Source organism: Hyaena hyaena, unplaced genomic scaffold, assembly GCF_003009895.1.
Source record: "Hyaena hyaena isolate Hyena2069 unplaced genomic scaffold, ASM300989v1 scaffold_252, whole genome shotgun sequence".
NCBI lineage: Eukaryota > Metazoa > Chordata > Mammalia > Carnivora > Hyaenidae > Hyaena > Hyaena hyaena.
Genome location: NW_024080884.1, coordinates 1,505,546 through 1,518,364, shown reverse-complemented (window position 1 = coordinate 1,518,364; position 12,819 = coordinate 1,505,546). Strand labels below are relative to the sequence as shown.

At 44.4% G+C, this 12,819-nt stretch overlaps 1 protein-coding gene across 1 annotated transcript; it reads right to left on the bottom strand.

Annotated features, from left to right (window-relative positions):
- Positions 1-1,326: 1,326 nt before the first annotated feature.
- On the bottom strand, positions 1,327-12,518 carry FAM111A (FAM111 trypsin like peptidase A). The gene is made up of 5 exons (XM_039245021.1): positions 12,449-12,518; positions 11,463-11,584; positions 9,950-9,979; positions 7,410-7,573; positions 1,327-5,013 (listed from the first exon to the last, which is right to left on the bottom strand). Exons 4-5 carry the CDS (start codon positions 7,488-7,490, stop codon positions 3,277-3,279), a joined length of 1,818 nt encoding a protein of 605 aa, XP_039100952.1. The 5' UTR covers positions 7,491-7,573; positions 9,950-9,979; positions 11,463-11,584; positions 12,449-12,518; the 3' UTR covers positions 1,327-3,276.
- Positions 12,519-12,819: the final 301 nt, after the last annotated feature.

Here is a 12,819-nt window from a genome sequence, read left to right as displayed (position 1 = left end):
AAGTTAAATGTAATAAAAACTGATAACAGAAAATGCTAGTGAGGATGTGAAACGACGTGAACTCGCATTTACTGCCGGTGGGAATGCCAAACGGTCTGGCCATGCTGGAAGGCAGTTTGGCAGATGCTTATGGAGTTAAACATAATCTCACAGTACAGTCCAGTAATCACACTCTGAGATATTTACCCAACTGAGTGGAGAATTTAACGTTCACACAAACATTCGTACACAAATACTTTTAGAAGCTTTATTCATATTCACCAAACACTGAAGCAAAAGAGATCTTTCAAAAGGTGAATGCATACACAAACTGGCATATGCACACAACAGAATATTATTCAGTGGCAAAACATAAATGAGCTATCCAGCCACAAAAAGATGCAGAGGAACCTTACTGGAACATTGTTTAGTGAAAGAAGTCAAGCCGGAAGGTTATATACTATCTGATTCCATTTAAGTGACATTCTGGCAAAGGCAAAACTATAGACACAGTAAAAGGGTCAGTGATCACCACCTGCTCGGGGGGGGGGAGGGGGTTGAGCAGCTGACGCACAGGGGACTCTTAGGCTGGTAAAACGATTCCGTAAAATAGCGTGATGCTGGATGCAGGACACGATGCACTTGTTAAGACCCATGGAATTCACATGAAGAGTGAACCTTAAGGTACACAGATTTTAAGTCACTTAGGTTGAGAGGTGAAAGGAAGAACGGAGACTTTGACAAGAGGATCTGACTGCACGACACATGTACAAAGCACCTCACAGAAGGGCGTGGAGGAGAGGTGCTGACCCCAGTAACTGGGAGTGGGACTATAAGACTAAACACACCCTGTACTCGTTTTTTCCCATCCTGCTGCATGTGAACAACTCTATGAATGAAAAGTGAATTAAGGAAGTGAGTGGGGGACGGTAGGAGCCAAGTTCATCACTGTGGGACTAGCACTTCACAGATGACCAAGGCAGGAGGCAATACTGGGGTTGGAGACATCGGTAAGAATGTTTAACTAGTCGCACATACAGACCGTTACACATAGAAACGCTTGTAGAGGGGCACCTGGGGGGCTCAGTCGGCTAAGCATCCTACTTTGGCTCAAGCCATGATCTCGCAGTTCGTGAGTTCGAGCCCCGCGTCGGGCTCTGTGCTGCCAGCTCGGAGCCTGGAGCCTGCTTCGGGTTCTGTGTCTCCCTCTCTCTGCCCCTCCCCACTCACGCTCTGTTTCTCTCTCTCTCAAAAATGAATAAACATTTAAAAATTTTTTAAAAAGAAATGGTTGCAGATACGCATATAGGCAGTAGTCCCCACCCCCCCTGACCCTTATATGTCCCAAAACCCCTAGGCGATGGCACTAAACTCTATATATACTATGTTTTTTCCTATACACACATACCTATGATAAAGTTTAATTTATAAATTAGGCACAATAAGAGACTGACAACAATAACTAATAATAAAACAGAACAATTATAACAATGTACTGTAATCAAATCTATGTAAATGTCATCTATCCTTCAAAATACCTTATTGTACTGTACTCCTCCTTCTTTTGATGATATGAGATGGTAAAATGCCCGTGTGATGAGATGAAGGGAGGTGGATGACATCGGCATTGTGATGCACCGTTAGGCTACCACTGACCTTCTGGCAATAAGTCAGAAGGAAGATCATCTGCTTCTAGACTGCATTTGACCCCAGGTAACTGAAACCCCAGAAAGTGAAACCAAGAATAAGCTAGGGAGGCTGACTGTACCAGACTTAATATACACATACATAATTCTTTGCTTTGTCTGCTGGGCGGGTATAAGAGATATAACACCCCACTAGCAAAATCATACCTAGTGCCCAGATCTTGGTTTCTAACATTCTTCTCCATTAAAAGTAACCAAGGGCTCTTTGGAGAAATGGCTGAATATGGGACGGGGCAGGTGATATACAAAAGGAGCCTAGAACATATTGAAGGACCACAACATAAGAAAGTGCTTAGAGAAAACAGGAAACAAACACAACACAGTCCTGGGAATATGTCAATGGGGGCAAAAGAGCCAAATCAAAGTGCTCCCAGTGACCAAAGTTGGAAAAATCTGAGGAACACAATAAAGTAATCTGGATTATAACTCAACAGAGATCTTTGAGCCCACACTGGCGTAAATAAATAGGAGAGAAGAAGCAAGTATCCCATGCAGGATAAATTATTTAGATACTCCAGGAGTTCCCCACATAAGGAAAAGGAAGGACTCCCCACTCCTTAGGCGTGGGCTGTTAATAAAAGTTCCTTCCAAAAAGTGCATTATAGAAAGGAGGGGGAAAGAGGAAATTTATGGCAGAGAAACCTATCAACACTACTTTGGCCAGGGTATCAAAGCCAACACCCAATCATAAGTCAGGTGGATAATGTGTACCCTTGACATAACAGAGTGAAAAGGCACTTCACCCCTCTGGCTTTGCCCTCTAAACCTCACAACCCCAGTCTAATTATCGGACAGATTCCAACGGAAGAACACCCCACAAAATGCCTGACGAGTACATTTCCTAACTGTCAAAGGTCACTGGTCAAAGCCTGAGCACCTGCAACAGCCACGAGGAAGGAGCCTTAGGAGACACAACAGCTAAATATAACGTGCATGTGATTCTAAAACAAAAAAGGTTATTAGGCAAAAACTAGGGACATATGAATAAAGTAATATGATCTTTAAGACAGTCTCTCTGACCTAATAGCCTATAAATATAAAAAGAGTGGATATTACCCTGTGAATTTCACAACACATATACCCTGAGTTTTAGTAATATGAGGAGTTTGGAAATTCTAAAAATTTTGTTTGAGATTACTTCCAACCAAGCATTTAGTTCCTCAATTAAGCTTAACTGTAGCCCTAACTTGTGCTTCTGATGGACCCACACATTTTCTAAGCATTTATTTGCCTCTTCCAGATGCTGGGGATAATGAGATGAACACACGTTAGGTCCTGCCTTCAAGCTACTGAACTTATGGGAAGACAAAGAAATGAGGGGGGGGAATGCCCCACAGCACACTAGTGTTAGTGGCATAATCTCATCATTATTCACGTTGTTCAACTTTAAAATAGGCATAATAGCCACTTGTGAGTACTAAAGTCTTCATGTGCTTATAAGAGTGGCACATAGGAAGTGTTCTAAAACTAATTTTTAAAATCAAATGAACCATTTGGGAATTTAGAAAATGACTGCCGTTGCTTACAGAATAACCACCCCATACATAACAATTCCCTTAAAGCGAGTAAATAAACTGAATTCTCACCACCTTCAATCCTCATCACTCACCATTTCTACATCTTGCAGACCCACACATACTTCTGCATACCACTGTCCATGTTTTTCCTTAATATCAAGGAGGATGGATTCCAGGGTAGAGCCAAACTCAATGAGGTGAGACGATAACCCAATTTCGTTATTACAAGTGAAGCCAGCAGTATGCATGGCCACCAACGAACCTTCTGAATCAAGCACCGGGGAGCCAGAAGCCCCAAAGTAAAAAGAGGTGTCATAGGTGATCACATCAGGGCTGTGAGCTATTTCCTCGAAGGTTCTTTGAGTATACATATGGATGTATTCCATCCCATAATTGCAACCCTCTCCCTCTTCAGCCTGAAGCCGTTCATTATATTTCTCTTTTCGCTGACCCTGAGAGATCACACTACAAGCATCACTAGACTTTTCCTCTCCATTCGGATGGCCAATGATATAGATCAACCCGGTAGATGGTGCGGGAGCAATTCTGCTATAGAGTCCTAAAGGTACCTGCTGTCCATTTGCCTTCAGTTTCAGAACGGCATAATCAAGAATTACATCAGATATCTCAAACCATGGTTCAAGGAAAAAGCAGTTCTCTTCTTTCTTGTTGGGACTGTTATAACTAAATGTCACCCTTGCGCATCGACCAATCATGTCCGCCCACTTATTTGGCTCTATTCCTTTTCCCATGAAGTCACTCACTACATGCCGGCAGGTGAAAATGAACAAGTCTTTGAAAACATAGCAGGTGGCACAACCCAAATTTCCATTGCTGTCCCATGAGAGGTACCCCACGGAGGCACCGACGAGAGAGAGAAAGTTGTGCACTCTGACCGGGGTGGAGTTTCTTGTCATCTTCCCAAACTTTACTTCAAGCAATTTAAAAAACGAAGTTTTGCTCTTTTTCTTTCTCATTTCTTTCTTGAAGTTTTCTCTGATTTTTTCGCTTTCTCTTTTCAAACTGGGGTACTGATCCACAATTTCTTCTCTCAGCACATTGGTGTTTCCTTCCCCCGACCCCGAGCTCTGAGCGGCTGCTGCCCCGGAGCTCTTTCTCTTCTGAACCTCAACCTCAACCTCAAAGAGCTTGCCTTCCAGGTCGTCCACTGTCTGCGTGCTTTCTAGAATGGAGTCCAGGTTTTCAATGAGCCTCCAATCCTCTTTCTCCAGAAAGGAGCAAAACCGGCCATCCTTGCACAGGGCGTCCTTGATGGTTTCTCCTTTGAAACCATAGACGCAGAGTTTACGCCCTTCTCTGTGAAGCTTCCAGCGTTTGACGATCCTTTTCTTTCTCTTTCCAAGTGGGTGAATATAAAATTTGACACATTCACCAGACACCTTTTCGTGTCGGCCAAATACCTGGTTCTCTTCTTTCTGCCTACTTCTCTTTTGGACAAATGTGATTTGCACACGGCAGCTCTCGGGGAAACAGCTGAGGGGCATTCCAAGATTTATGTACCCTTCAATTCCTTCTCTGCCAATCACCATCATTTCTTTGCCCTGCTGAGTTTCTATCTCCTTCTTGACAGCCTTGAGAGTGTTAAGTGCTGCATATAAGCTCTCCTTTACACTATGTGTGAGTTTGTGTTTCCTGGAGTTTACACCCAAGGTAATGTAAATTGTTTTGTTGGGGGGCACAGTCTGGTCTTTGGGCCCTTGAGCCTGGGTGTTAGTTATATCTTTTGGACCTCTTTGAGAGCCCCTCTTCATTCGAGGAATATTGGAATTATTCTCTTTTTCTTTATTAACCTAGAAATAAATGTGAAATGCTTTAAAACTCTGATTACAACCTTAGACAAGAAGGGTTGGTCAAACAGCAGAAATCCAATGAAAAATTAAGAGCGCTTGATTTCTGTATCTAAATGATATGTCTCCCCCAAGTTCAATGCATCGGGGCACAGGGGTCAACAGACACAAGTTCACGTGGCGGCAATGCCACTTGCTGGTAACGGGAATGCCAAGGGCAGGACTGTTGTAAAGATTCAGTGTAATGTCATGTGTGACAATATTTGCACAATGATCAGCACATTAATGTGTTAACCTTTATTTTCCTTTTGTGATGCTGCTAATATTCTGTATCAAAAAAAAGGGGGACATAAGGTAATATAAATTTACTCTAGGCATAACATACAAACTCTCAAAGAGCATCTCTTCAGCCCAGTCTTGTAAGAAACATCCTTGCCATTCTCCCCACTGGGACACTGTAATGGATTTCCAACGATTCCAAAGATTCTCCAGCAAATAGACAGAGACATTTTCAAAGAGGGAACAATGGGTCACATGGGTGGCTCAGTTGGTTAAGCGTCCAACTCCTGATCTCAGCACAGGTCTTGATCTCACAGTCACGAGGTCGAGCTGTTTGTTGGTGTGGAGACTTAAAATTTTTTTTTAATTTAAAAAAAAAAGGGGGTGCCAGAGTGGCTCAGTTGGTTAAGTGTCCGACTTCAGCTCAGGTCATGATCTCACAGTTTGTGAGTTTGAATCCCGCATCGTGCTGTCTGCTGTCAGCACAGAGCCTGCTTCAGATCCTCTGTCCCCCTTCTCTGCCCCTCTCCAGCTCACACTCTCTCTCTCTCAAAAACAAACATCTACTCCCTCTCTCTCTGACCCTCCCCTGCTCACGCTGTCTCTCTCTCTCTCTCCTAGAAATAAATAAAACATTTAAAAAAAATCTAAAAAAATCAATCAATAAATAAAATAAAAAATGTAAAAAAGAAAGGGAACTGGGTAGTATGTTGCTATTAGCTCATTCTATCATGAAGTAGGACAAACAGAAGCATAATTAGGCTTATCTTGGCTTCCCTAAATATTTGCATATTCTAGCTACAACCAGGGTAAAAGAGACCAAATGAAAGCTTTCATGTTGCATCCCCAAATTCTCAAAATTCTCAGCCTTCTTCTTGATAAATTCAAGGAGCATTTCAGACTCAGGAAAGAATGATAGTTTGATATGATCACAGAGCCCTGTTCTTAGAAGGAGCCCTGACTTAATGTCAGTAAACTTCAGTCCACGTCTTTACTCTGTCTCAAGCACAAAGTCATTTCTCTCTCCTCATAAACAAATTGCAGACAATAAAATCCTCCCTTCCTCCCTAACAAGGTTATGATAAGCATTATTATCTTTTACTTTTTTTTTTTTGAGAGAGAGAGACAGAGAGAGACCACATGAGTACAGGAGAGAGAGAAAGAATCTCAAGCAGGCTCCAGGCCCATAACAGAGCCCAATGCAGGACTTGAACTCATGACCATGCGATCGTGACCTAAGCTGAAATCAAGAGTGGGATGTTCAACTGACTGAGCCACCTAAGTGCCTGGAGGATTATTATTTTGAAATTTGTTTTGTAAACTGAAAGCACAATATAAATGAAGGTGATTGTTGTGAGCAAATACATAAGCCATATTTGGGATAGCATATAGTTTCATGCTATGAAATGGTTTTAATGTTTTCAGTCCAATGTTGACTATAATACATGACACTGCACTTTTTTTCTTATTCAGGAAGTGTGACAATAGCTTTTACTTAAGGCTGCTTTGATATGGCCGGTATTTCTATTAAAACTGGGGTGCCTGGTTGGATTAATAGGTTAAGCGGTCTGACTCTTCATTTGGGCTCGGGTCATGATCTTAGGGTTCGTGAATTTGAGCCCCACATCAGGCTCCGTGCTGATGGTGAAGAGCCGACTTGGGATTCTTTCTCTCTACCTCTCTGTCCCTCCCCCACTCACTCTCTCTCAAAATAAAGAAATAAGTTTTTAAAACCATACTAAAAGTAAAGAATAGAACAAAATGGATGAGAAAGATGTTTAAAATTTTTTTTAATGTTTATTCATTTTTGAGAGACAGAGAGAGAGAGCGAGAGAGAGCGAGTGGGGGAGGGGCAGAGAGATAGAGGGAGACCCAGAATCTGAAGCAGGCTCCAGGCTCTGAACTGTCAGCCCAGAGCCGGATGTGGGCTTGAGCTCATGAACTGTGAGATCATGACCTAAACTAAAGTCGGACTCTTAACCAACTGAGCCACCCAGGCTCCCCGAGAAAGATTTTAACATAATAGCCTCAACCTACCATGGAGTAATTTCTTGGAAGAAAGAACTATGGCACCCAGTGTTTCATATTGTATATTCCATAAATAGGATTTACAAACGTACCTGAGGAAAATAGTCGTCAATTTTCATATTCTTCTCTTCATCAAATGCGATCTTCTGTGATCTGCGCTTTTTATGGTTCATGATGGCTTGAAGATGAATAGACAGTTCAGCTGGAACACTAGTTTCACAAAGGTTCAAGAGTCGTATCTTCAGAGCTGTGTTCACTGTACAGAGGATAACATTAATGGGGACCCCGCATAACATGCTCTCTCCTGGGGCTCTAGCACCCTCTCTTCAGAGATGTTAACTTAGCAAGTAGACCCTTTATCAACAACTACAATCACCTCAACAATAAAGGGTCCCTTTTATAGAGCCCTGCACGTTAGCTACTCTACCAAATACTTTACAAATTATCTCTAATTGCCAATCCCCCCAGATACCATGAAAAGCAAGTGTATTTGCTTTTCACAGATGAGGAAAGTATAACTCAGATCAGGCAGGTGACCCTCAAGGCCAGAGCTACATGGCAGAGGTGGAATTCAAACACAGGTATAAAAATGCCCCACGGAAGGGTCGTTCCCGCAGTTTGAGAACTGAGAAGTGTGTTTTCGTTCCACTGATGTCAAAACCTGGCCCCCATTTAAGGTGGGGGGTAGCACACAGATGGTGTAAGTACATAATTACAGGGGAATGGATGGGGGAAAGAACCATAAAGACAAAATCATCTTGGACTGAGAGTTTAGCTGGGAAGATAGTTGGGAAGTTTCGTTGCTACTTGCTTGTTGTTTTGTTCGTTTGTTTAAAGAAGGCTTTTCCCTTCTATCTTTCTTCTAAAGACCCCGCAGAAGAGAATGAACAATGTAAATAAAACAGTGAGATCTTCATTAACAATAAGTAGGGCAAAAGCCATGAAGGGCTGCAGACTTCTGTTTTCAGTATCCAGGATGAACCGCGATGCCCAGAGCGTGGTGAGCCCTCAGTCCAGACACATTTATGAAGATCCAATGACTGAATAGATTCTGCACATGATACTGTATGCCCTCTCCTAAGAGCTCTTTATAATGACCTCATTTAATTCTTTTTTTTTTTAATATTTTTATTTATTTCTAGGAGAGAGAGAGAGACAGCATGAGCAGGGGAGGGTCAGAGAGAGAGGGAGTCACAGACTGAAACAGGCTCCAGGCTCTGAGCTGGCAGTCAGCACAGAGCCCGACGCGGGGCTCGAGCCCACGAACCGCTAGATCATGACCTAAGCGAAAGTCGGACGCTTAACCGACTAAGCCACCCAGGCTCCCCTGACCTCATTTAATTTTTCCAACTCTGTGAGATAGGCATTCTTAGTTCTATTTTGAGAAGAAAAAACTTGAGCATCCAGAGAGACTATTTACTCAAGGTTACAAAGCTCTGGAAGGTATACTTTTGATTACGAACATTTCAAACAGGAAACAACAAAAAAAGAGAAGAGTCTAATGAATCTCCATACGCCTATCACATAGTCAGTGATTGTTCATTTTGTGCCATATCTGGATCATCTCTTTATTTTACCAGATTATTCTACACTTAGACACATCGTGACGTTTTATTCCTAATTATCTTTTTCCAGCTCTACAAATTAAGAAAGTTTTCTTGTATACTTACAATATTAATCTGTTTAGACCAAGATCCAATTGAGGTACACAAGCTGTCTTTAATTGTGTCTCCCAGGGTGTCTGGCCAGCTCAGTCGGAAGAGCGTGCAACTCAGTCTTGGGGTTGTAAGTTTGAGCCCCACATTGACTGTAGAGGTTACTTAAAAATAAAAACTTAAACGGGAACCTGGATGGCTCAGTCGGTTAAGCGTCTGACTTCGGCTCAGGTCGTGATCTCGTGGTTCAGTTTGTGAATTCCAGCCCTGCTTGGGATTCTGTGTCTCCATCTCTCTCTGCCCTTCCCCTGCTTGTGCCCTGCCTTTCTCCCTTTCTCTCTATTTCTCTCTCAAAAATAAACATTAAAACTTTTTTTAAATCTTAAAAATTCTGTCTCTTAAGTCTCTTTTATTTTAGAAAAAGCCCTGACTTATTAAAGAAAACAGAGTTGTCTGCAGAATGCTCACCTCCTGGGCTCCTTCTTGGTGTTTAACTTATGCTCTAGCCTGTCTGTTTCTTGTCAAGTGCAAGTTCTCAAAGACTGTGCCTATTCTCTTAACCATTTCACTGTGGAGTAGGAAATACGGCTTCATTCTTTACTGGTAATGAGCTACCCAGGAAACTCCAGCATCTCTGAGCCCAAACTCTCCTGTTTCTAAATGAGGCCATGATTCTAAATGAGGTAAAGAATATGGAGTTGCTGCATCAATGTTAGTTTTTAGAAGACCACCTTATATGTCTGGTTATATATATCTGGTTACCATTTACTAGCTGCATGACCTTGGGCATATTAATTAGCCACTGTCTATCTCACTGTCCACATCTCTAAGACAGGGAGGGGTGGCGGGATCTGTCTCCCTGCTTGTGGAGATTAAAAAATACAATTCACATAAAGCCTTTAGAACAGTGCCTGGTACATAACAGGCTGCCAAGTAAATATTACTACTATTACTATTATCAGTACCAGTGTACTTACCACAGGGATACTTTTTAAACTGCAGAGAACCTGGGGAAACAGAAATAGATACATATCATTGAGCCATGGGGCTATGTTGTAAGATCCTTGAAGGCAAGAACTTACTGTCCAGCAGTTAAGAGAATCTGGGAGTTCAGTGTCTGTTGAGGATGACCCAACCTTGCAGACTTTGAGAGAGGACCCAGTTGATTTAGGAGTGATTATTACATATGGACCCCCCCGCCATCTCCCTCCCCCCCAAAGAATATAAAATGGACAGAAGGAAATGTGACATTTGAACTATACTGGATGAACTGAAGCATTCGCAGTGGAAAGGGGCAAGAGGTTTAAAAAACACCCCAATATTCACCTCCCGCCCCAACATCATTTCCAGTATCCAGCTTGAACCATATCATAGCAAATGTGTCCTTAGCTAGCTCTCAGCCTCCAGCCGGGTCTTAGAATTGGAGAAGCCTCTGCTGATCTGAAAGGCTTGTCCAACGTCCTCCAGCAAGGAGATGATGAAAGACGGGTCCATCTCCTGCCCACCCAGAGGCTCTCCCTTGGAATTCCTCCCGCACTCCTCTCTCTCTTTCTCCCTCTCTCGTTCCACGTCCACTTCTCTCTCCTCTCCTCCAGCTTCCTCCTCCCTGCCCTTTCCTCTCGATCTCCTCCACCTCCTCCTCCTCTGGAGGAGTGCACAGAGCTGAGCCAGGCTAGGAGAGGGATCGGTTTCGGCGGACCCTAGGCCACCCCCCCAACAAGCCCCCAACTCCTCCACCCCACCCCCCCCAACCCCTGCAGCTTGAACCAGCGGCCGCCGCGGAAATCAAAGCTCCCCCTGGTCCCCGCGGGTGGCTGGCGGTCGCGCCCCGCAGGCGCGCTAGCGCTCCCGCTCTCCTCCGCACTCCGCCCGCGCTGCGCTCTCGAATCCAGCGCCCACCTGTGATCGGTGCCTACGGGAGGAAACCAAGACCCCGGAGCTTCGGCTGGAAGGGGCGCCAGGGACGGCTCGGCGGGCTCTACTGGCGGGAGACAGGGCTGAGCTTCTAGAACATCTCCCGCCTTCTGCAACCCACTGCCCCGCCCACTGCTGGGTTCCTTCCTCTTTTATAGCCGCCCGGCTTCTAACAGCCTCGGCCTCGGCCTGCACCCACCTCTCCCTACCGCCCTCTCTCGGCCTTTGCTTCTTTGGATACCCCGGAAATGGGCCTGGATGTCGGGAGGGGGAGAGGGGGGCTCCAGAATAAACCATTAGAAAGCGTGTTTGTCTCAATGCCTCCAGCCTGAAACAAAACTTTCCGAACGTCTTCATCCCCATGGCCTGTTTGAAAAACAGACTTAGGGGAGTCAAGGCCTGTTCTCTTCCCTTGGGTTTTCACCAAGCGTAGACCTTCTAAAATTCTGGCCAGATAATCACAAGAATTCCTTAGAAGGTATCTTTACTCCCAGAGGTAAAATAAACTCAGCCCTTGGGGGACCTCAACAAAAAATAAGCTGGGGCTGAACCTCATGCAAGACTCACTGTTCTCACCTTTGAGTTCAGAGAGCACCGGAGAGAAAGTTCAAGGGACCTCAGACGAACACGCCAATCTGGAGTCGCCGGGCCCTCCGAGGATGTCAAGTGCCGGCTCCCAGAAATCTCAACAGAACTACCTGTTGATAAGACAAGGCTAAGCTTATGGCTTCCTGAGGTTTGGGGAAGAAATAACTTCACAGAACTCTGGTAGTGTCTCAGAAGGAGCCAGGTTGGGTTATCTATTGAGATTTTGATGTCTGGTTTAAATCAAGTCCTTAATGTGGGGAATTGGTTAGGACAAGTAACCTAAGCCCTGGGTGACAGTTTAGAATTGGTGGATAACAAGGCAAGGATTTTCAAGGTTTGGGATGCAAACTGTACTTTGATGACTGCAATTGAAGAGTGCTTGGGTCTTTGAGGAAGTTCCTGGAATATACAATAAAGATATTCGCAGCTCTCATGTCCCTAGGCAAAACTTTGCTGAGATAGTAAATTTATGTTGATGAAAATCGTAGATAAGTCATATTAATGTAGTTGCAAGCTATGTGAACGTGGATGGCTTCAGTGCTCCTAGTGATGAACATGCAGGAGAACACAATCACCATGTGTCGTTTATTTTATCCTGGAAAGAAGCTCACTCAGGAAAACACATTTGACACGGCTTGTTACACACAGAATTCAGACACACAGAGAGGCTGCATTTCTTAGGAAACGTTTTCATAAAGTTAACGTTGGGTCTTATAAATGACACATCCAGTTTTTAAATTAGAACATGCTCTCCCCTTGGCCACTGCAGAAGAAATACACATCCTTTTATTTCACTCTTTTTCTTTTTTTTAAAGTTTCCAGGAACAGACCTCAATCCTTGGAGGATATGACAGTATCCAAGTCTATGGGGTTTTTTCTGCCCCATCTCCCCCAGCCTGAAGTTTATCTGTATCGGGTCCCTGTCAGTGAATTTCTTCAAAACTCTAAGCTCCATGACCAAAGGGGTGACTCACCGAACAGAAGAGTTCCTCCCAAATTCCGCAGTCACTCTCGCGAACTTGCGACTTTGGGGTGATCTTTGCCTCCCGCCGGGTATTCCGCCTTCTGGGCAAATGGCCTCTGGGCAAGTGGTGCCTGCGCTTCTGGCCAATGAACGGAGAGGTCCAGCGTTCCTTTGCCCTCATTGGACGGCGGCTCTCCTACTGAGGAAGCCGATTGGCGGCCACTGGAGGGCGCGAAGGCGCGTCAACGATGCGCGGCCAATGCGCGTCCACGGCCCGGCAGGGGCTCGCGGCGCGGGAGTCAGCGCCCCGCCCTCCCTAGTTTTCCTAGTGGCCGTGAGCGAGCTAGACCTGCCTCCGCAAGACGCTCACTGCCGTCCCTG